Source organism: Bufo gargarizans, chromosome 8, assembly GCF_014858855.1.
Source record: "Bufo gargarizans isolate SCDJY-AF-19 chromosome 8, ASM1485885v1, whole genome shotgun sequence".
In the NCBI taxonomy this organism is placed as follows: Eukaryota; Metazoa; Chordata; class Amphibia; order Anura; family Bufonidae; genus Bufo; species Bufo gargarizans.
The window spans coordinates 194,319,074-194,344,656 of NC_058087.1; the positions used below are offsets into that span (position 1 = coordinate 194,319,074).

Genomic DNA, 25,583 nt, shown 5'->3' on the forward strand with positions numbered 1-25,583 from the left:
GCTTGGTGCTGCTGCCTTCTCAAACAGCTGATCGGTGGGGGTCCGGGGTGTCGGACCCTCCCAATCAGATACTGGCACACCCTTTCAAACCGATCCTGATTCGTGCATGTGACTACATACAATCTCGTAATACATCCTATCACCGGCCAGTGAGACATTCACAAACCTCCTCAGACATAAAGAGGGAGATGCAGCTGCAGAGTCTCTGTGAGGCTTCCTGCTGTGAGAGGGGAGGAGGGAGCAGCTGGAGGAGACCGAGCGTCTGCATCCCACCGGGGGATCCAACCCTCTCCACCAGCACCGGGAAGGAGAATGTGTTTACAGGAGTCAACAAAAGGAAGAGAAAAAGAATCCGCCAAATCATTTAAGGCACCGCGGTGTGTGCGCTGACTGAACTCTGCTGAACGCTGGTCTTCTTCAGCTTCCTAGAAAGAACCCCCCCCCCCCCCCCCCCGCACCCAGGAGGCCGTCCTCAAACTGACCTCAGTCCAGAATTCATAAGTAACTCAGTCCACGCCCATCTCTCTGTGATCTCAGGACCGTTCACAGCTCAGGACCCAGACACGACCAACCGCTGCAGGTAAGTGGATGCCCCCGCAGTGGCCCCGTACTGTCCTAGAGATTTCTGCAGGAGCCTCACAATAGCAGAGCTTCTTGGCAGTGGCGTCGCGTGGGTTACCAGCACCCGGAGGAAGCCAAGTACTGCGCCTCCCCTTTATACAGACAATGTAGTACAGATCACCTGCAGTCCTATGTAACACCACAGATAACACAGTGATAACTCTCTGAGTACAGATAATGTAGTAGATGTCACCTGCAGTCCTATGTAACACCACAGATAACATGGTGATAACTCTCTGAGTACAGATAATGTAGTGGATGTCACCTGCAGTCCTATGTAACACCACAGATAACATGGTGATAACTCTCTGAGTACAGATAATGTAGTGGATGTCACCTGCAGTCCTATGTAACACCACAGATAACACAGTGATAACTCTCTGAGTGCAGATAATGTAGTACAGAGCTGCTACAGTGTGGGCCAAATTCTATATCCGCCCCACCCATCACTACAGAACATACAAGGTCATACAGCGCCCCATACCTCTTACATCCAGGGTAATACAGCGCCCCATACCTCTGACATCCAGGGTAATACAGCGCCTCATACCTCTTACATCCAGGGTAATACAGCGCCTCATACCTCTTACATCCAGGGTTATACAGCGCGTCATACCTCTTACATCCAGGGTAATACAGCGCCTCATACCTCTTACATCCAGGGTAATACAGCGCCTCATACCTCTTACATCCAGGGTAATACAGCGCCCCGTACCTCTTACATCCAGGGTAATACAGCGCCTCATACCTCTTACATCCAGGGTAATACAGCGCCTCATACCTCTTACATCCAGGGTAATACAGCGCCCCATACCTCTTACATCCAGGGTAATACAGCACCTCATACCTCTTACATACAAGGTCATACAGCGCCCCATACCGCTTACATCCAGGGTAATACAGCACCTCATACCTCTTACATCCAGGGTAATACAGCGCCTCATACCTCTTACATCCAGGGTAATACAGCGCCTCATACCTCTTACATCCAGGGTAATACAGAGCCTCATACCTCTTACATCCAGGGTAATACAGCGCCTCATACCTCTTACATCCAGGGTAATACAGCACCTCATACCTCTTACATACAAGGTCATACAGCGCCCCATACCTCTTACATCCAGGGTAATACAGCGCCCCATACCTCTTACATCCAGGGTAATACAGCACCCCATACCTCTTACATACAAGGTCATACAGCGCCCCATACCTCTTACATCCAGGGTAATACAGCGCCCCATACCTCTTACATCCAGGGTAATACAGAGCCTCATACCTCTTACATACAAGGTCATACAGCACCTCATATCTCTTACATCCAGGGTAATACAGCGCCCCATACCTCTTACATGCAAGGTCATACAGCGCCCCATACTTCTTACATCCAGGGTAATACAGCGCCTCATACCTCCTACATCCAGGGTAATACAGCGCCTCATACCTCCTACATCCAGGGTAATACAGCACCCCATACCTCTTACATACAAGGTCATACAGCGCCCCATACCTCTTACATCCAGGGTAATACAGCGCCTCATACCTCTTACATCCAGGGTAATACAGCGCCTCATACCTCCTACATCCAGGGTAATACAGCGCCTCATACCTCTTACATCCAGGGTAATACAGCACCTCATACCTCTTACATACAGGGTAATACAGCGCCTCATACCTCTTACATCCAGGGTAATACAGCGCCTCATACCTCTTACATACAGGGTAATACAGCGCCTCATACCTCTTACATCCAGGGTAATACAGCGCCTCATACCTCTTACATCCAGGGTAATACAGCGCCTCATACCTCTTACATCCAGGGTAATACAGCGCCTCATACCTCCTACATCCAGGTTAATACAGCGCCTCATACCTCTTACATCCAGGATAATACAGCGCCCCATACCTCTTACATCCAGGGTAATACAGAGCCTCATACCTCTTACATACAAGGTCATACAGCACCTCATATCTCTTACATCCAGGGTAATACAGCGTCCCATACCTCTTACATGCAAGGTCATACAGCGCCCCATACCTCTTACATCCAGGGTAATACAGCGCCTCATACCTCCTACATCCAGGGTAATACAGCGCCTCATACCTCCTACATCCAGGGTAATACAGCACCCCATACCTCTTACATACAAGGTCATACAGCGCCCCATACCTCTTACATCCAGGGTAATACAGCGCCTCATACCTCTTACATCCAGGGTAATACAGCGCCTCATACCTCTTACATCCAGGGTAATACAGCACCTCATACCTCTTACATACAGGGTAATACAGCGCCTCATACCTCTTACATCCAGGGTAATACAGCGCCTCATACCTCTTACATCCAGGGTAATACAGCGCCTCATACCTCCTACATCCAGGTTAATACAGCGCCTCATACCTCTTACATCCAGGGTAATACAGCACCTCATATCTCTTACATCCAGGGTAATACAGTGCCTCATACCTCTTACATCCAGGGTAATACAGCGCCTCATACCTCTTACATCCAGGGTAATACAGCACCTCATATCTCTTACATCCAGGGTAATACAGCGCCTCATACCTCTTACATCCAGGGTAATACAGCGCCCCATACCTCTTACATCCAGGGTAATACAGCGCCTCATACCTCTTACATCCAGGGTAATACAGTACCTCATACCTCTTACATCCAGGGTAATACAGCGCCTCATACCTCCTACATCCAGGTTAATACAGCGCCTCATACCTCTTACATCCAGGGTAATACAGCGCCTCATACCTCCTACATCCAGGTTAATACAGCGCCTCATACCTCTTACATCCAGGGTAATACAGCACCTCATATCTCTTACATCCAGGGTAATACAGTGCCTCATACCTCTTACATCCAGGGTAATACAGCGCCTCATACCTCTTACATCCAGGGTAATACAGCGCCTCATACCTCTTACATCCAGGGTAATACAGCGCCTCATACCTCTTACATCCAGGGTAATACAGCACCTCATACCTCTTACATCCAGGGTAATACAGCGCCTCATACCTCTTACATCCAGGGTAATACAGCGCCTCATACCTCTTACATCCAGGGTAATACAGCGCCCCATACCTCTTACATCCAGGGTAATACAGCGCCTCATACCTCTTACATCCAGGGTAATACAGCGCCCCATACCTCTTACATCCAGGGTAATACAGCGCCTCATACCTCTTACATCCAGGGTAATACAGCGCCCCATACCTCTTACATCCAGGGTAATACAGCGCCTCATACCTCTTATATCCAGGGTAATACAGCGCCTCATACCTCTTACATCCAGGGTAATACAGCGCCTCATACCTCTTACATCCAGGGTAATACAGCGCCCCATACCTCTTGCATCCAGGGTAATACAGCGCCTCATACCTCTTACATCCAGGGTAATACAGCGCCTCATACCTCTTACATCCAGGGTAATACAGACGACCATTTTTCAGCCATTTCTCGTCTCTGCTGTTTGACAAAAAAATTCTTAGATTACTACCTTTCCATCATCCTCCCATCTTCTGAACAAATCCTCCTACCACCCCCAATACTGCGCCGCTGTGCCCCCCAATACTATACTGCGGAAACAGGTAAACCCCCTGGTAATAGTAGTACCACGCAGATAGTGCCCTCCAATAATTATCAGCACACGGTGCCCTAAAGTAACTGCGCCCAGAAAACAGCGCCCCCGACACTGATAGTGTAAACATAACGTCCCCCAAAATAACTGTGGTCAGCTGATACTGTGCCAGGTGCCCCCACAGTAATAGTGCTCCTACAGTGCCCCCGACATGTCCCCGCTGTGCCCCAGAAGTAATAATGCTCCCATAGCGCCCATACTAGTAGTCATGTTCCCCATAGACCCCCAGTAGTAATAAAGCCCACCATAATGCCCCCAGTAGTAATAATTCTCATTATAATGTGACAGTGAGCTAATGTCCCCATAGTGCCCCCATAATGTTCCAGTATAAAATACCCCTATATAGTGCCCCCAGTAAATGCTCCTCTCCCCTCTTCCTCCTAGTGCCCCCATAATGTACCAGTATAAAGTGCCCCAGTAGATGCCCTCAGTGTCCCCCATAATTTGAAGGTATAAAATACCCCTTCTCAGTGCCCCCGTAGATGACCCCATAGTGCTCCTGTCCCCCCTTCTCCATAGTACCCACCATAATGTGCCCCAGTATAAAATACCCCTTCTTTGTGGCCTCAGTAGATGCCCCCAGTCATGTGCCAGTAGCCAGTATTGTACCATATAAAAAAATAAACACTTATACTTACCTCCTTGGCAGCGATGCGATGCAGCCTCTTCCGGCCTGTGTCCCGCGCTGTACGGCTCAGGCGGTGTGATGACATCATCGCGCCACCTGCATCGACCTCTGATAGGCTGCAGGCACTTTGTCCAATTGGTGGTGCGGCCCTGTGGTGCCCCCTAAAAAAATTGGCGCCCGGGACAACGGCCTCCAGCCACGCTACGCCACGCCACTGCCTTCTGGAAGAACTGGCAAAGCTCCCACACGCACTGCCAGCATTCACCACTGGGGGGAGCTGCTGCACATGTCGTTATAATATTACCATTTACTTCAATGGGAACTGGTAAGACCGGAATGTAGTGAGCGCCACCTGGTGGCAGCTGCAGGTAACAAGAATGGAAGGGATCAGCAGCTGCTGGTAGTAAAGGGGCGCTCTGCTGGCAGTGTGCTATGGCGGGCACCGCGGGCTGACATTATTAGGACGCTTATGATGGATCAGGGATATTATAGACAGAAGTCAGAGCTGAAAACACCTTATCTAAGAGCACTGGATGCAGGTGGTGACTGTATCACAGATTATATACCTGAGGAGCTTGTATCCAAGCTCAGACTGGCCTATAGGGGCACAGGTGAATCCCCTGGTGGGCCCCTGAGCAAGGTGGGCCCCTAGTCTCCCACCCCCTGCACAGGTGGCAGGTTACACAGTAGACTTACTGCACTATATACATGAGTTCAGTGTACGGCACCACATACATGCGTTCAGTGTACGGCACCACATACGTGTGTTCAGTGTACGGCACCTCATACATGCGTTCAGTGTACGGCACCACATACATGCGTTCAGTGTACGGCACCTCATACATGCGTTCAGTGTACGGCACCACATACGTGTGTTCAGTGTACGGCACCGCATACATGTGTTCAGTGTACGGCACCACATACGTGTGTTCAGTGTACGGCACCACATACGTGTGTTCAGTGTACGGCACCTCATACATGCGTTCAGTGTACGGCACCACATACATGCGTTCGGTGTACGGCACCACATACATGCGTTCAGTGTACGGCGCCACATACATGTGTTCAGTGTACGGCACCACATACATGAGTTCAGTGTAAGGCACTACATACATGCGTTCAGTGTACGGCGCCACATACATGTGTTCAGTGTACGGCACCTCATACATGCGTTCAGTGTACGGCACTACATACATGCGTTCAGTGTACAGCACCACATACATGCGTTCAGTGTACGGCACCTCATACATGCGTTCAGTGTACGGCACCTCATACATGCGTTCAGTGTACGGCACTACATACATGCGTTCAGTGTACGGCACCTCATACATGCGTTCAGTGTACGGCACCTCATACATGCGTTCAGTGTACGGCACCACATACGTGTGTTCAGTGTACGGCACCACATACCTGTGTTCAGTGTACGGCACCACATACATGCGTTCAGTGTACAGCACTACATACATGCGTTCAGTGTACGGCACCACATACATGCGTTCAGTGTACGGCACCTCATACATGCGTTCAGTGTACGGCACCTCATACATGCGTTCAGTGTACGGCACTACATACATGCGTTCAGTGTACGGCACCTCATACATGCGTTCAGTGTACGGCACCTCATACATGCGTTCAGTGTACGGCACCACATACGTGTGTTCAGTGTACGGCACCACATACCTGTGTTCAGTGTACGGCACCACATACATGTGTTCAGTGTACGGCACCACATACGTGTGTTCAGTGTACGGCACCACATACCTGTGTTCAGTGTACGGCACCACATACATGTGTTCAGTGTACGGCGCCTCATACATGCGTTCAGTGTACGGCACTACATACATGCGTTCAGTGTACGGCACCACATACATGTGTTCAGTGTACGGCGCCTCATACATGCGTTCAGTGTACGGCACCACATACATGCGTTCAGTGTACGGCACCACATACGTGCGTTCAGTGTACGGCACCACATACGTGTGTTCAGTGTACGGCACCACATACATGTGTTCAGTGTACGGCACCACATACATGTGTTCAGTGTACGGCACCACATACATGTGTTCAGTGTACGGCGCCACATACATGTGTTCAGTGTACGGCGCCACATACACGCGTTCAGTGTACGGCACCTCATACATGTGTTCAGTGTACGGCACCGCATACATGCGTTCAGTGTACGGCACCACATACATGTGTTCAGTGTACGGCACCTCATACATGCGTTCAGTGTACGGCACCTCATACATGCGTTCAGTGTACGGCACCACATACATGTGTTCAGTGTACGGCGCCACATACATGTGTTTAGTGTACGGCGCCTCATACATGCGTTCAGTGTACGGCGCCACATACATGCGTTCAGTGTACGGCACCACATACATGTGTTCAGTGTACGGCGCCACATACATGTGTTCAGTGTACGGCACCACATACATGTGTTCAGTGTACGGCACCACATACATGTGTTCAGTGTACGGCACCACATACATGTGTTCAGTGTACGGCACCACATACATGTGTTCAGTGTACGGCACCACATACATGTGTTCAGTGTACGGCACCACATACATGTGTTCAGTGTACGGCACCACATACATGTGTTCAGAGCGGAGACGACTTCTAGGAAAGCCACCAGTGTCCTCTTCTCCCCACGACCTACCTTCTCACATTCAGTCATCTGGTAGCATCTTGCTCCTGTGTGTGTCCGTACGGTGGGCCCTGGGCACCCCAGTCCGACACTGCTTGTATCCACATACACATGAAGAGCGATAGGGGCCCCAACCAAAGAAAAGGGCCCCAGAGGGAAAAACAAGAGCTTTAGGCGCATTTGTGTGTGATACAGTCTGCTGAGCTGTGTATCTAATCCTCTCCTGTGTGGTACTGTCTGCTGAGCTGTGTATCTAATCCTATCCTGTGTGATACTGTCTGCTGATCTGTGTATCTAATCCTCTCCTGTGTGATACTGTCTGCTGAGCTGTGTATCTAATCCTGTCCTGTGTGATACAGTCTGCTGAGCTGTGTATCTAATCCTCTCCTGTGTGATACTGTCTGCTGAGCTGTGTATCTAATCCTATCCTGTGTGATACTGTCTGCTGAGCTGTGTATCTAATCCTGTCCTGTGTGATACTGTCTGCTGAGCTGTGTATGTATCTAATCCTGTCCTGTGTGATACTGTCTGCTGAGCTGTGTATCTAATCCTGTCCTGTGTGATACTGTCTGCTGAGCCGTGTATCTAATCCTCTCCTGTGTGATACTGTCTGCTGAGCTGTGTATCTAATCCTCTCCTGTGTGATACTGTCTGCTGAGCTGTGTATCTAATCCTCTCCTGTGTGATACTGTCTGCTGAGCCGTGTATCTAATCCTCTCCTATGTGATACTGTCTGCTGATCTGTGTATCTAATCCTATCCTGTGTGATACTGTCTGCTGAGCTGTGTATCTAATCCTCTCCTGTGTGATACTGTCTGCTGAGCTGTGTATCTAATCCTATCCTGTGTGATACTGTCTGCTGAGCTGTGTATCTAATCCTAGCCTGTGTGATACTGTCTGCTGAGCTGTGTATCTAATCCTATCCTGTGTGATACTGTCTGCTGAGCTGTGTATCTAATCCTCTCCTGTGTGATACTGTCTGCTGAGCCGTGTATCTAATCCTCTCCTGTGTGATACTGTCTGCTGAGCTGTGTATCTAATCCTCTCCTGTGTGATACTGTCTGCTGAGCTGTGTATCTAATCCTCTCCTGTGTGATACTGTCTGCTGAGCTGTGTATCTAATCCTATCCTGTGTGATACTGTCTGCTGAGCTGTGTATCTAATCCTCTCCTGTGTGATACTGTCTGCTGAGCTGTGTATCTAATCCTATCCTGTGTGATACTGTCTGCTGAGCTGTGTATCTAATCCTATCCTGTGTGATACTGTCTGCTGAGCTGTGTATCTAATCCTCTCCTGTGTGATACTGTCTGCTGAGCTGTGTATCTAATCCTCTCCTGTGTGATACTGTCTGCTGAGCTGTGTATCTAATCCTATCCTGTGTGATACTGTCTGCTGAGCTGTGTATCTAATCCTATCCTGTGTGATACTGTCTGCTGAGCTGTGTATCTAATCCTCTCCTGTGTGATACTGTCTGCTGAGCTGTGTATCTAATCCTATCCTGTGTGATACTGTCTGCTGAGCTGTGTATCTAATCCTATCCTGTGTGATACTGTCTGCTGAGCTGTGTATCTAATCCTATCCTGTGTGATACTGTCTGCTGAGCTGTGTATCTAATCCTATCCTGTGTGATACTGTCTGCTGAGCTGTGTATCTAATCCTCTCCTGTGTGATACTGTCTGCTGAGCTGTGTATCTAATCCTATCCTGTGTGATACTGTCTGCTGAGCTGTGTATCTAATCCTATCCTGTGTGATACTGTCTGCTGAGCTGTGTATCTAATCCTATCCTGTGTGATACTGTCTGCTGAGCTGTGTATCTAATCCTATCCTGTGTGATACTGTCTGCTGAGCTGTGTATCTAATCCTATCCTGTGTGATACTGTCTGCTGAGCTGTGTATCTAATCCTATCCTGTGTGATACTGTCTGCTGAGCTGTGTATCTAATCCTCTCCTGTGTGATACTGTCTGCTGAGCTGTGTATCTAATCCTATCCTGTGTGATACTGTCTGCTGAGCTGTGTATCTAATCCTATCCTGTGTGATACTGTCTGCTGAGCTGTGTATCTAATCCTCTCCTGTGTGATACTGTCTGCTGAGCTGTGTATCTAATCCTATCCTGTGTGATACTGTCTGCTGAGCTGTGTATCTAATCCTATCCTGTGTGATACTGTCTGCTGAGCTGTGTATCTAATCCTATCCTGTGTGATACTGTCTGCTGAGCCGTGTATCTAATCCTATCCTGTGTGATACTGTCTGCTGAGCTGTGTATCTAATCCTATCCTGTGTGATACTGTCTGCTGAGCTGTGTATCTAATCCTATCCTGTGTGATACTGTCTGCTGAGCTGTGTATCTAATCCTATCCTGTGTGATACTGTCTGCTGAGCTGTGTATCTAATCCTATCCTGTGTGATACTGTCTGCTGAGCTGTGTATCTAATCCTCTCCTGTGTGATACTGTCTGCTGAGCTGTGTATCTAATCCTATCCTGTGTGATACTGTCTGCTGAGCTGTGTATCTAATCCTATCCTGTGTGATACTGTCTGCTGAGCTGTGTATCTAATCCTCTCCTGTGTGATACTGTCTGCTGAGCTGTGTATCTAATCCTATCCTGTGTGATACTGTCTGCTGAGCTGTGTATCTAATCCTATCCTGTGTGATACTGTCTGCTGAGCTGTGTATCTAATCCTATCCTGTGTGATACTGTCTGCTGAGCTGTGTATCTAATCCTATCCTGTGTGATACTGTCTGCTGAGCTGTGTATCTAATCCTATCCTGTGTGATACTGTCTGCTGAGCTGTGTATCTAATCCTATCCTGTGTGATACTGTCTGCTGAGCTGTGTATCTAATCCTATCCTGTGTGATACTGTCTGCTGAGCTGTGTATCTAATCCTATCCTGTGTGATACTGTCTGCTGAGCTGTGTATCTAATCCTATCCTGTGTGATACTGTCTGCTGAGCTGTGTATCTAATCCTATCCTGTGTGATACTGTCTGCTGAGCTGTGTATCTAATCCTATCCTGTGTGATACTGTCTGCTGAGCTGTGTATCTAATCCTATCCTGTGTGATACTGTCTGCTGAGCTGTGTATCTAATCCTATCCTGTGTGATACTGTCTGCTGAGCTGTGTATCTAATCCTATCCTGTGTGATACTGTCTGCTGAGCTGTGTATCTAATCCTATCCTGTGTGATACTGTCTGCTGAGCTGTGTATCTAATCCTATCCTGTGTGATACTGTCTGCTGAGCTGTGTATCTAATCCTATCCTGTGTGATACTGTCTGCTGAGCTGTGTATCTAATCCTATCCTGTGTGATACTGTCTGCTGAGCTGTGTATCTAATCCTATCCTGTGTGATACTGTCTGCTGAGCTGTGTATCTAATCCTATCCTGTGTGATACTGTCTGCTGAGCTGTGTATCTAATCCTATCCTGTGTGATACTGTCTGCTGAGCTGTGTATCTAATCCTATCCTGTGTGATACTGTCTGCTGAGCTGTGTATCTAATCCTATCCTGTGTGATACTGTCTGCTGAGCTGTGTATCTAATCCTCTCCTGTGTGATACTGTCTGCTGAGCTGTGTATCTAATCCTCTCCTGTGTGATACTGTCTGCTGAGCTGTGTATCTAATCCTCTCCTGTGTGATACTGTCTGCTGAGCTGTGTATCTAATCCTATCCTGTGTGATACTGTCTGCTGAGCTGTGTATCTAATCCTATCCTGTGTGATACTGTCTGCTGAGCTGTGTATCTAATCCTATCCTGTGTGATACTGTCTGCTGAGCTGTGTATCTAATCCTCTCCTGTGTGATACTGTCTGCTGAGCTGTGTATCTAATCCTCTCCTGTGTGATACTGTCTGCTGAGCTGTGTATCTAATCCTATCCTGTGTGATACTGTCTGCTGAGCTGTGTATCTAATCCTATCCTGTGTGATACTGTCTGCTGAGCTGTGTATCTAATCCTATCCTGTGTGATACTGTCTGCTGAGCTGTGTATCTAATCCTATCCTGTGTGATACTGTCTGCTGAGCTGTGTATCTAATCCTATCCTGTGTGATACTGTCTGCTGAGCTGTGTATCTAATCCTCTCCTGTGTGATACTGTCTGCTGAGCTGTGTATCTAATCCTATCCTGTGTGATACTGTCTGCTGAGCTGTGTATCTAATCCTCTCCTGTGTGATACTGATCTGCTGAGCTGTGTATCTAATCCTATCCTGTGTGATACTGTCTGCTGAGCTGTGTATCTAATCCTCTCCTGTGTGATACTGTCTGCTGAGCTGTGTATCTAATCCTCTCCTGTGTGATACTGTCTGCTGAGCTGTGTATCTAATCCTCTCCTGTGTGATACTGTCTGCTGAGCTGTGTATCTAATCCTCTCCTGTGTGATACTGTCTGCTGAGCTGTGTATCTAATCCTCTCCTGTGTGATACTGTCTGCTGAGCTGTGTATCTAATCCTCTCCTGTGTGATACTGTCTGCTGAGCTGTGTATCTAATCCTATCCTGTGTGATACTGTCTGCTGAGCTGTGTATCTAATCCTATCCTGTGTGATACTGTCTGCTGAGCTGTGTATCTAATCCTATCCTGTGTGATACTGTCTGCTGAGCTGTGTATCTAATCCTATCCTGTGTGATACTGTCTGCTGAGCTGTGTATCTAATCCTATCCTGTGTGATACTGTCTGCTGAGCTGTGTATCTAATCCTATCCTGTGTGATACTGTCTGCTGAGCTGTGTATCTAATCCTCTCCTGTGTGATACTGTCTGCTGAGCTGTGTATCTAATCCTCTCCTGTGTGATACTATCTGCAGAGCTGTGTATCTAATCCTATCCTGTGTGATACTGTCTGCTGAGCTGTGTATCTAATCCTGTCCTGTGTGATACTGTCTACTGAGCTGTGTATCTAATCCTATCCTGTGTGATACTGTCTGCTGAGCTGTATATCTAATCCTATCCTGTGTGATACTGTGTCCTGACCCGTGTATCTAATCCTGTCCTGTGTGATACTGTCTGCTGAGCTGTGTATCTAATCCTGTCCTGTGTGATACTGTCTGCTGAGCCGTGTATCTAATCCTGTCCTGTGTGATACTGTCTGCTGAGCTGTGTATCTAATCCTATCCTGTGTGATACTGTCTGCTGAGCTGTGTATCTAATCCTGCCCTGTGTGATACTGTCTGATGAGCTCTAATCATATCACACAGTGACTGCACCAGCAGAATAGTGAGTGCAGCTCTGGAGTATAATACAGGATGTAACTCAGGGTCAGTACAGGATAAGTAATGTATGTACACAGTGACTGCACCAGCAGAATAGTGAGTGCAGCTCTGGAGTATAATACAGGATCAGTACAGGATAAGTAATGTATGTACACAGTGACTGCACCCGCAGAATAGTGAGTGCAGCTCTGGAGTATAATACAGGATGTAACTCAGGATCAGTACAGGATAAGTAATGTATGTACACAGTGACTGCACCAGCAGAATAGTGAGTGCAGCTCTGGAGTATAATGCAGGATGTAACTCAGGATCAGTACAGGATAAGTAATGTATGTACACAGTGACTGCACCAGCAGAATAGTGAGTGCAGCTCTGGAGTATAATACAGGATGTAACTCAGGATCAGTACAGGATAAGTAATGTATGTACACAGTGACTGCACCAGCAGAATAGTGAGTGCAGCTCTGGAGTATAATACAGGATCAGTACAGGATAAGTAATGTATGTACACAGTGACTGCACCCGCAGAATAGTGAGTGCAGCTCTGGAGTATAATACAGGATGTAACTCAGGATCAGTACAGGATAAGTAATGTATGTACACAGTGACTGCACCAGCAGAATAGTGAGTGCAGCTCTGGAGTATAATGCAGGATGTAACTCAGGATCAGTACAGGATAAGTAATGTATGTACACAGTGACTGCACCAGCAGAATAGTGAGTGCAGCTCTGGAGTATAATACAGGATGTAACTCAGGATCAGTACAGGATAAGTAATGTATGTACACAGTGACTGCACCAGCAGAATAGTGAGTGCAGCTCTGGAGTATAATACAGGATGTCACTCAGGATCAGTACAGGATAAGTAATGTATGTACACAGTGACTACACCAGCAGAATAGTGAGTGCAGCTCTGGAGTATAATACAGGATGTAACTCAGGATCAGTACAGGATAAGTAATGTATGTACACAGTGACTGCACCAGCAGAATAATGAGTGCAGCTCTGGAGTATAATACAGGATGTAACTCAGGGATAAGTAATGTATATGTCTTGCTGAGAACAGTGACTGGTTTAGTTTTGGAGTCCTGACGGTCTTTGCTTCGCCTCAGTCCTTGAACAGCAGCCATTGTATCCGGTGGTCCTCTGTCCTCTGCTCTCTCCAGTTAGGCCCCTTTCACACGAGTCTGACGGATTAGGTCCGGATGCGTTCAGGGAAACTCGTACCACTTCGCAAGCAAGTTCAGTGAGTTTTGTCTGTGATTGCGTTTTTTTTCCCGTGCAGGTGAAATGCGCATTGATGCGTTTTTCACGCGCGTGATACAAAACGGAAGGTTTACAAACAACAATATAGAACATGCTGTGATTTTCACGCAACGCACAAGTGATTTGTGAAAAACGCTCATGTGCACAGACCCATTGAAATGAACGGTTTCAGTGCAGGCGCTAAGTGTTCACATCACGCATTGCGCCCGCGCAGGAAACTCGCTTGTGTGAAAGGGGCCTATCTCTTCCTCGGTGATGTCTGCTGAGTTGCCGGACACCAATTACTTTCTCCCCAGAGTACAAGCTCCTCTCCTGGACACAGGTTGGTGCAGCTCAGATATGAGGTATGTGGTGCCTCACGCCTCAGTGCCTCTGCTGAATCAGGTTTAACCAAGCTCTGCTCTTTTCATCCAGGATGGATCCTCAGGTGATAGAGAAGCTGGTGCAGGAGATGGCAAACTTCAACTGTGAGATGGGGGACATTGGGGGCGTTCCGTTACTGAAGGGAATCTGTGACGTGTGGGACACAATATACAACTTCCAGGCCCGGGACGGTGACATTGTGGTGGTGTCTTACCCCAAATCAGGTGAGGTCCTGGGAAGGAGTCTCTGCAGTAAGAGCAGACCCTACAGCTCCGTGGATCTGATGACCTTCTCATGGCAGGGACCACCTGGATGCAGGAGATCCTGGATCTGATTGTCCAGGGAGGAGATGTGGAGAAGAGCATGAGAGCGCCAGGCTTCGTCAAGGTGCCGTTCCTGGAGATGGGGCACACCTGTAAGTACAGGCACACCCCGAATGTATCTGCCCCTGTGTGGGAGGAGTCAGCAGCCAGCGGATGAGTGATGTCATCATTACTATTATATGGCAGACCAATGAGGGCACAGCATTAAGATAGACAGACAGATAATATATGAGGTGACGCGCGTTTCACGCTCTTCTAGCTCTGGCGGTTGCGGACGATCTGCCGTCTCCTCGTGTTTTGAAGTCCCATCTTCCGGTGCAGTTGATGCCGCCATCATTCTGGGAGAAAGACGTGAAGGTGAGAGACGGGCAGAGACCTCAGATCGGCGCCGTCTTCTTCTGATACAAAGACCTGCTAGGGACCACTCACCGACCTTGTAGTCGCCGTCTCCACATCTCCAGGTGTACGGAGCGCGTGCGGGGCCGGCCTGCCGCTGAAGTCCACAAAATAAAGGGGCACATTTACGAAGAGCAGCTTTTTACGCCGGTCTCAGTTCCCGTAACATTAGTTTAATTTATGACGAGGCGCGCACAGTCTCAGCCCCGGCGCGCCCCCCACACACGCCCACAGGGACCCACTTCCTCCCAGCTGGCACCTCTTATTTGGTATGTGTTTCACTTTGAAGCCACACCCCCCTCTTATTTGGTATGTGCTTCACTTTGAAGCCACGCCCCCTCTTATTTGGTATGTGTTTCACTTTGAAGCCACACCCCCTCTTATTTGGTATGTGTTTCACTTTGAAGCCACGCCCCTCTTATTTGGTATGTGTTTCACTTTGAAGCCACGCCCCCTCTTATTTGGTATGTTTTTCACTTTGAAGCCACGCCCCCTCTTATTTGGTATGTGTTTCACTTTGAAGCCACGCCCCCTCTTATTTGGTATGTGTTTCACCTTGAAGCCACGCCCCCTCTTATTTGGTATGTGTTTCACTTTGAAGCCACGCCCCCTCTTATTTGGTATGTGTTTCACTTTGAAGCCACGCCCCCCTCTTATTTGGTATATGTTTCAATTTGAAGCCACGCCACCTCTTATTTGGTATGTGTTTCACTTTGAAGCCACGCCCCCTCTTATTTGGTATGTGTTTCACCTTGAAGCCACGCCCCCTCTTATTTGGTATGTGTTTCACTTTGAAGCCACGCCCCCTCTTATTTGGTATGTGTTTCACCTTGAAGCCACGCCCCCTCTTATTTGGTATGTGTTTCACTTTGAAGCCACGCCCCCTCTTATTTGGTATGTGTTTCACCTTGAAGCCACGCCCCCTCTTATTTGGTATGTGTTTCACTTTGAAGTGAGTAAGGGTGGGGTGTCCACTCGAAATGTGTGGGTTTTGCTTATGATTTTACTTTTATGTTTTTCTGGGTCGTCCTCTTCTGACATTCATGAGTCTGGGGCAGTTGGGTGATGCCCCCCGTAGGGGCAGTAGTGATGTCCCCCGGATCACGGTGAGCGGCATCTATACCGTGATATGGACTCACCTCCTGTCACTCTCCGTCAGATTGTCTACGTTGCGAGGAATCCTAAGGACTGCATTGTGTCCTACTATTACTTCTACAAGATGGACCAGACCTTGCCAGATCCTGGGACCTGGGACAACTTCTTCTCCATGTTCATGGCTGGAAACAGTGAGTCACTGATCGATCTGACCACCAGGATGGTTCTAACCCAGCCTTAAAAGGGTTTTCCAATACTTTTTACTGATGACCTATCTTGTGGACAGGTTCACCGGTACCTTAATCGGTGGGGGTCTGACACCCAGGACCCCCGCCGTTCAGCTCTTTGGGAAGGCACTGGCGCTCGCAGTAGCTCCACGGCTTTTCCTAGGCCGGAGACGTCATGTTCATTAGTCTAGGAGCAGCTTAGCCCCCTGAAGTGAATGGGGCTGAGAGAGATACCAAGTCCGGCCACTATATAATGTATGGCTCTGTGCTTGATGAGCGGGGAGAAAGCAGAGGTGCTGACAGGAGCGCCGGTGCCTTCTCCAACAGCTAATCCGCAGGGGTCCCACAGATCACATACTGATGACCTATCCAGAAGAAAGGTCAACAGTACCGTATATGTACATGGCTGGAGCGATGGGTCAACATGGCGCCCACTTGCGTGTGCAGTGAGCGCCATGGCCTGCTTGTCTCCACTGTTTCAAACAGCAGAGACCCAAAGCTAATGGCCACGACTGGCAATAATGCTGATCGCAGTCATTAAAGCCTTTAGATGCCGTCATCAAGGCATCTAAAAGCTAAAAAAAACAGAAAAACTCAAAAACTCTGTGGCCAGTGAGGATGTCGGTAATTGGTTTCAATATGCTGGGTCTCTCTGAAGAGACCTAGGGTATTGGAGCTGCAATTATTATTTTGGCCGGTAGGTGGCAGGCCAACATAAGAAATGAGCAATTCTGCTCATCATGGATCTATAAGAAACATGATGGTACAAAATAAAAAATAAAAGTGAGAGTCTTGTAGCCTCAAATATGACCTACAAAACTATAAAAAAGTAAAAAAATGTTAAAAAATTATGTAAAAAATTAAAAAATATATAAAAATTTAAATCACTTCCCTTTTAGTAGAATAGCAAAATAAATACATAAATAGCAATAAATATAAACATCATGGGCATCACCACGTTCAAAAACACCCGTACTATTAAAATATAAAAATATTTTTCCAATACAGTGAAAAAGGGTCAAAATGGCCATTTTTTTCATTGATTTTCCTACCCCAAAAAATTTAATAAAATACAATCAAAAAGTCACACACACTCCAAAATGGTATCAATAAAAACTACAGATCGTCCCCCAAAAATGAGCCCCTCAGCTCGGTAGATATAACTATAAAAAAGTTATGGGGGTCCGAATATGGTGATGTAAAAAAAAAAGATTTTTTTTTCAAAGTTTTAATGTATTTTTACAGTATTTAGACATATTAAAGATATACATATGTGGTATCGTAGTAGTTCTACTGACCCTGAGAATGAAGGGCACAGGTCAGTTTTGCTGCCAAGGGAAACTGACGAGTGCAAATTCAGATTGAGGTTTCTGGGGGCGAAGTATCAACATCCCCCCCCAACACTGAGGTGAAAGGTGACCACATGATGCAATAAAAATGATCCCGCCAAACCATGCCCAAATAACAACGCCATACAGTTCCCCAAATAATCACATACTGTGCTCAAGTAACGTGACCGTACAATGTACATGTAAAATAGTGTTATAGTGGCCGGCAGGTGGCAGGCCAAGATTAGAAACGAGCAATTCTGCTCTCATAATGATTCTATAAGAAACATGATGGTACAGAATAAAAATAAAAAAGTTAGTTTTGTAGCCTCAAATATGAACTGCAAAACCATAAAAAAGTAAATTTATTTTTTATTTTTTTCCAATTCCACCCCATTTGGAATTTGTTTTCCCACTTCCCACTACTTTGTATGCCATATTAAATGGTGGCATTAGAAAGTACAACTTCTCCCGCAAATAAAAACACCTTAAAGGAAATGTGAGCGGAAAAATAAAAAAGTTATGGCTCACGGGAGATAGGGAAGAAAAATGAAACCGCCAAAACAAAAAAACCTGCGGTATCCATGGGATTAAAGGAACTGTCCAGTCCTCCTGCAGTGTTCTTACTCCCATGATGCATTGTGTTATAAAGCTTCACCACTATGGGAGGAGCTTAGAGATGCCATGTGATAGCTCAGACTGAAAAGAAAATAGAAAAGGAGGTGGAGTCTGCCATCGATTGGCTGACTGTGGTTAAACAGTTGTCATGGAGATAAGTGACAATGTACTGTAACGGGCAATGCAGAGGCCAGGGAGCAGAGGGGACATATAGACTGAGATGAGCTCTCCTTCATGGACATTTCCTTTAAATGTAACATATCACAGACTTGTATTTATCATTGCATAATTTATCACTCCCTCTAATTTCTGCTACCAGTAACCTGGGGAAGCTGGTTTGACCATGTGCTTGGATGGTGGAAGGCGAAGGACAAACACAAGATCCTCTACGTCTTCTACGAGGACATGATTGAGGTAACGGAGATTACTGCCAGGTCAGAACTTCTAGTCACGCAGGGTGTTAATATTTCTGTTCTTCCTCGGACAGGACGCTCAACGTGAGGTCCAAAAAGTGGTGAGGTTCTTAGGTGAAGACTTCTCTGAAGACGTTGTTCAGAAGATCCTTCAGCACACCTCCTTCAAGGCCATGAAGAGCAACCCAATGGCCAATTTTACTTCCCTCCCAGAGTCGGTTTTTGACCAGTCTGTGACTTCCTTTATGAGAAAAGGTAAGTGGCTGGAGATGATGATGACTGGTCCAGTATGGCCGTGTTCTCAGAGGTTCTCCACATTGGAGAAATGTGCCACCAACCACCACCCCGAGGGGGCTACACCAAGAGGACTTCTCTGGGCCAACCATTTGAGGCTGGGGACAATCATGGTTTTTCCCCTCTGTTCTCAGGGATTGTTGGAGACTGGAAGAACCATTTCCTGGAATCTCAGAACATCGCATTTGATGAAGAGTACAAGAAGAAGATGGAGGGCAGCGGTCTGGTCTTCCGTATGGAGCTGTGACCTCTGATTGTATGAGGAGCTCACGGTCACCAGAACCTCGGCTGAGGAGCTCACGGTCACCAGAACCTCGGCTGAGGAGCTCACGGTCACCAGAACCTCGGCTGAGGAGCTCACGGTCACCAGAACCTCGGCTATAGCCAAGAAATGTCATGTTAGGATGCCTGTGACTTCATGATTTACCAAAAGTGACGGTGATATATGAAATAAATGTGACAGTACGTACCGAACATGTGATGTGACATCTCTGAACACTGGAAACTGACGAGTGCAAATTCAGATTGAGGTTTCTGGGGGCGAAGTATCAACCCCCCCCCCCCTTCCCAAACACTGAGGTAAAAGGTGACCACATGATGCAATCAAAATTATCCTGCAAAACCATGCCCAAATAACAACGCCATACAGTTCCCAAAATAATCACATACTGTGCTCAAGTGACGTGACCATTAAATCTACATATAAAATAGTCTTATGGTGCTAAAATAATGTTGCTTAAATGTCAGGGTGTTTCGGTGAGCAGTATTACTGCCTACCCCGTAACATACTCCAGTCACATCCAAAGCTACATTCACTTTTCTGCTGGTTCCCTGTCACAATGGCACAAAATAGTCATTATTGGTTATATTGAAACACAACTTTTACTATAGAAATTAAAAAATAGGCCCTAAATGTGAAATTAATATAATCAGGAGATCGGCGGTGGTACAGGTCAATGTGCACGGCGGCACCTGGGATGAAAACCGTACTCCTACCGCTCAATCGCCGACGTCCAGGGTGCGTCCTGATGACACCGGAGTGAATAACTCCAAACCGGACGCTCAGCTGCTGGAGGCGGCGGGGTCGAAATAACCCTAATTAGACCCTATGGTGTGATCTAAGGCTTGCCCTAATAACTAATTGGAGTAGCAGCCTAACCACAGGGCACCCGTCCTTAAAAGGGCGACCCCGCCAGGAACCTCTCCCTGTGGGGCCCTAATCTAGTCCCGCTCCCTACATGCACGCTTCATGTCTCAGAAATCATCAGGGGAAATGTAACGAGGACTTCTGAAACGTGATAGCAGTGATAACACCCGTATGATCGTCTGTATATGGACCGCTGGAAGGAGTACTAGATAGAGCTCCTCAACTACAATACGGGCATCTGACTAGCCGCCGGCAAGAAGTCGCACCCGCGCCAGTTTTTAAATGCCAGATAAGGCAATCGCCTGTCCGGCGTACCGCGTCATCGCATCAAGGCGTGTGACGAAAACAAGGCCTACCGCCTACGTATCATCAATGATGCTCGTGCGCGCATGCGCAGTGACTCGGCCGCTCTGCAGGTATCTCCGAGGACGCTGCTCAGGCTAAGTAACGTAAGCGCGTCCGAACGCCCTGTATTAACAAGGCGATCAGCTGGTTTAAAAAAAAGAGGCTAAAGTTGGTAGGTGATACCGTGTTAGTAGGTGATACTGTGTTAGTAGGTGATACTGTGTTAGTAGGTGATACCGTGTTAGTAGGTGATACCGTGTTGGTAGGTGATACCGTGTTGGTAGGTGATACCGTGTTGGTAGGTGATACCGTGTTAGTAGGTGATACCGTGTTGGTAGGTGATACCGTGTTGGTAGGTGATACCGTGTTGGTAGGTGATACCGTGTTAGTAGGTGATACCGTGTTGGTAGGTGATACCGTGTTAGTAGGTGATACCGTGTTAGTAGGTGATACCGTGTTAGTAGGTGATACCGTGTTAGTAGGTGATACCGTGTTAGTAGGTGATACCGTGTTAGTAGGTGATACCGTGCGCAGCCGAAAGATCCATCGGGTCTCGTGCTGCAAGAGTATACGATCCCAGTCATCTCCTCTTAATGGTTGTCTAACCAACTCTATCCCGGTAGCACGTAGACATTTCGGATTCCCATTATGAACCTCGTGTATATGTCTGGAGACGTGTCTCTATTATTGGCTATGTCTCCAAGGTTTTCACCTATACGTCTTCGCAACTCCCTTTTTGTTTTTCCTATATACTCGATTTTACATTCGCATGTTAGCTTATAGATCACGCCACGACTGCGGCAGGTAATGAAGTCACAAATTTCAAACGAACGTTGTAGGTACGTACTCTCGAATGTCTCACAGGGTCAGGCCACACAGCCACCGCCACACCTAAAGCACCCCAGCGGCTTGCGATCTAGCCAGGGGCCAGTCACCGGTGCTGCAGGGAGGTGGCCGTGGACCAGAGTATCCCTCAGGCTTTGTCCTCTTCTGAAAATGATCTCTGGATACTCATGCACAGTGTCTCGGATGTCCGGGTCCATAAGAAGAATGGACCAATGTTTGTTTAGGACCTCCCTGACCCTGCTAGACATCCAATCAAACATCGCAATAAGGCAAATCTTCTGATCCCCAATTGATTTCTCCTTGGGGGACAGAAGATTGGCATGAGGTGTTGCCAGTGCTTTTTGGTAACCCTGTCGTAATACTTTATCTGGATAACCTCTGGAAAGAAACCTCTGTCTAAGGTCTTTGGCCTGCCTAACGAACTCATTGTAGTCAGAACCGTTTTGACGTAGACGTAGGCATTGTCCGCCAGGGATACCCCTCTTCGATGATGTAGGGTGTCCACTGGCCCAAAGCAGTACTGAGTTTGTAGATGTCGGTTTTCTGTATATTGTAGTGTTAAGTTCGTCAGACTGGCCCCTAGAGATACAGCTGTCCGAAAATAGTAGTGATCTCTGCTCAATCTCGTGGGTGAACCTCAGACCTATTGGGTTGCAGTTTAATCTGTCCACAAACTTGGTAAAGGCATCCTTGGAATTATTCCAAACGATAAAGATGTCATCGATGTATCGGGCCCATAATAAAATGTCCCCGGTACCCGACGACACCATATCATTAAACACAATGGTAGATTCCCACCAGCCCAGGAGCAAATTGGCGTAAGATGGCGCACAAGAACAGCCCATTGCCGTACCCCTGAGCCGGTGGTAAATCTTTCCATTAAATAGAAAAAAAATTGTGGGTGAGCAGAAACCGCAATAGTTTAAGGACAAAATTATTGTGCTGGATATACTGCTGGCCCCTCATGCTCACAAAGTGGTGGACTGCCGCAAGGCCCGCGTCATGGGGGATTGATGAGTATTGAGCCTCCACATCAATACTGGCTAACCAAGAATTTGCGTCTACAGTGATACCATCAAGCCTTTTACGGAGATCCGTTGTATCCCTTGTGTATGATGGGAGTGAAGTGACGAAAGGCATGAGGATTTTATCAATGTATACCCCTAGGTTCTGACCTATGCTACCAATTCCAGATACTATAGGTCTGCCCTTCAACGGTTTCATCCCTTTGTGTGTCTTGGGCAGGCTATAGAATGTTGCTGTGGTAGGGAACCTGGGGTATAGAAACTCATATTCATCATCAGAAATCAAGCGTTTGCTCTTTGCGTCTACAAGGATATTTCTTAATTCAGCTCGATATGAATCGGTGGGATTAGAGGTCAAGATGGCATAATTGCCTCTGTCCTTAAGGATCTGATTCCACATAGTCTGATAATCCGATCGATTCATAGCCACTACGTTACCCCCCTTATGTGAGGGCTTAATGATAATTGTGGGGTCGTCCCTTAATGACTTGATGGCTTCCCGTTCCTCCTTTGTACAATTTGGGGTTTGATAGGATGGAGATAATGCAGTCAGGTTAACTAGAACTAGCTGTAGAAACACATCTAAGCAAGAAACGTCCGTCATCGGGGGCATCTTTCTACTTTTAGAAGGACCTTCACCTTCTACTTTAGTGGTGCCCTCCGCCAAGCTATGCAGAAGTTGGACATCTGTTCCCAAGTTCCCTACAATTGCGTCTGTCGTTTATTTTTGTATAACTTATGCCAACGCAATTTGCGGACAAACAGCTGCAAATCTATTGTCCATGTGAACAAATCAAAATGGCGCGTAAGGACAAAGGAGAGGCCTTTACTTAAAACCGTCATTTCAATGAGAGATAAGGCCCTATCAGACAAATTGATCACTTTTGGGCCCCGTCTGGTCTCGAGAATTGGTGCGGTTCCTGAGATGGTAAGCCACTCCCTGTTCTAAAAAATGACTCTGTGATGTATTCGGTTGTCCTCTGCCACGACCACCTCTACTTCTTCCTCAATCTTTTCTAGAGGAATGTCACGGCGGGCGTGCACTCAGACTCACAGATAACCCACCAGCCAGGCTCTGGGCGAGAGACAGGGGAAGGGGTCACCTCCTAGCTAATCCCTGACCTCTTTCCCTGCACTGCTCAGCCCACATGCAGACCTTAAAGATAGGTGTGATGTGTCCCCGTGCCTGGGCTGAGAAAACCCTAAATTCCCTGAGATGGTGAAGAGGGGAAATAGGAGCAGCCTGCTCGCACAGAACCTGGATGGGAGAGATGACACAAAACAACCAAACTTGAAATCACACTCATCTTTCTGAGCTGGAACAGACAACCTTCCTTCCCTCCAAGCTTCCAAGACCACAATGATTTGTATAATCCGCTCAGAGCACTGGGCTGGTGTGCTATTTAAACTAATGACCCCACCCAGTGCACCTGATGAGGGGCGGATCCAGCACGGCTCCAACACAAACACTAAACTCGTGCTGCTATCCTGGCCGAACTCCGCACCTCGCCAGAGCGGGGCATGACAAGGAATTTCTATTCCTAGATGGATTCGGGCCTGTATATTCCCGTTCGCTGTCTGATGGGTCAGTCTCAGTATTAGATAAATCGGAGACGTTATCCCTAGGTAGCGATTTATCTTTCAGGACTAGGTGTTCCTTTTTATCTTTGGATTCTTGGAGATCCTTATTAAACCTTCTATATTTATGTTCACGTAAAAAAATATATTGGAATTCTTCTATAGATGTCTGTAACTGTAGTTTTTTATTAGTGAATTCAGGATCTTGTGCAAATGTTTTTGCTACTTCAATTTGTGATTTTAATTTCCTACCAAGGCTGACGAGATTACGTTTTTCTTCCTCCAATAGGAAGGTCATAATATTTAATGAGCTATTTGTGGCTATCTCTTCCCAGAGGCTGTTAAACCCCGGACTTTGGTTTCTCTGAGCCGGTGTTAATGAAATTCTAAGGCCCCGGGGGACTATGGCGTGCTTGATGTTAAGGCTTGCCCTAATAACTAATTGGAGTAGCAGCCTAACCACAGGGCACCCGTCAGGAACCTCTCCCTGTGACCTGGCCCCGTGGGGCCCTAATCTAGTCCCGCTCCCTACAAGCACGTTTCATGTCTCAGAAATCATCAGGGGAAATGTAACGAGGACTTCTGAAACGTGATACCAGTTATAACACCCGTATGATCGTCTGTATATGGACCGCTGGAAGGAGTACTGGATAAAGCTCCTCATCTACAATACGGGCATCTGACTAGCCGCCGGCAAGAAGTCGCACCCCCGCTATGTTTAGCGCCAGTTTTTAAATGCCAGATAAGGCAATCACCTGTCCGGCGTACCGCGTCATCGCATCAAGGCGCGTGACGAAATGGTTCCCTGTCACCATCAACGACTGCAGGCACAGTCCAAGCAACAGATTTTCTGAATGCAGCTTTGGATGTGATTGGAGTATATGACAGGATCATAAAGCAAACAATCCCTCAGCACTGCAGGTAGGTACGTGCTGGGAGGCGAGGGCTTATCTCATATAAAGTAACCACAAGTTATAATCAATATTAAAATAGTTTATTATTAACAAATGTATTGTTCACACGATTGACATAAGACATACATAAAAACAGAATAAAAAATAGAGCTGTTAGTGCATAAAATAAAGTGCAAGTGCAACGGTTGGTCAACATAAAGTGCGTTACCTACAGTGAACAAACATATAAATCCAACACTTTCGGTTTTGCTCCCATTTTGCATGAGCTGAACTCAAAGATGTGAAACATTTTCTACAGACACAGAAGACCCATTACTCTCAGATATTGTTCACAATCTGTCTGGATCTGTGTCAGTGAGCGCTTCTCCTTTGCCGAGATAATCCATCCCACCTCACAGGTGTGGCAGATCAAGGTGCTGATTAGACAGCAGGAATATTGCACAGGTGTGCCTTAGACTGCCCACAATAAGAGGCCACTCTGAAATGTGCACAGTTTAGCCTTACTGGGGGGGAGGGGTCAGTATCTGGTGCGGCCACCGTTTGCCTCACGCAGTGCAGCACATCTCCGTGGCATAGAGTTGATCAGGTTGGTGATTGTGGCCTGTGGGATGTTGGTCCGCTCCTCTTCTGTGCGAAGTTGCAGAATATTGGCAGGA

General features: G+C 47.2%; 1 protein-coding gene across 1 annotated transcript; it reads left to right on the plus strand.

Moving 5' to 3' along the window:
* Nucleotides 1–228: 228 nt before the first annotated feature.
* LOC122945742 (sulfotransferase 1C1-like) lies at nucleotides 229–19,546 on the plus strand. The gene is made up of 8 exons (XM_044304911.1): nucleotides 229–580; nucleotides 14,430–14,602; nucleotides 14,680–14,793; nucleotides 14,961–15,058; nucleotides 16,257–16,383; nucleotides 18,685–18,779; nucleotides 18,853–19,033; nucleotides 19,207–19,546. The coding sequence occupies exons 2-8, from the start codon at nucleotides 14,431–14,433 to the stop codon at nucleotides 19,317–19,319; spliced, it is 900 nt and encodes a 299-aa protein (XP_044160846.1). The 5' UTR covers nucleotides 229–580; nucleotide 14,430; the 3' UTR covers nucleotides 19,320–19,546.
* Nucleotides 19,547–25,583: the final 6,037 nt, after the last annotated feature.

Bases quoted from the DNA above. Each gene is read 5' to 3' on its own strand.
- LOC122945742 (XM_044304911.1), top strand. From the start codon at position 14,431: ATGGATCCTCAGGTGATAGAGAAGCTGGTGCAGGAGATGGCAAACTTC. The intron at 14,794-14,960 runs GTAAGTACAGGC...ACGCTCTTCTAG, and splicing joins CCTGGAGATGGGGCACACCT to CTCTGGCGGTTGCGGACGAT. The intron at 15,059-16,256 runs GTGAGAGACGGG...ACTCTCCGTCAG, and splicing joins TCTGGGAGAAAGACGTGAAG to ATTGTCTACGTTGCGAGGAA.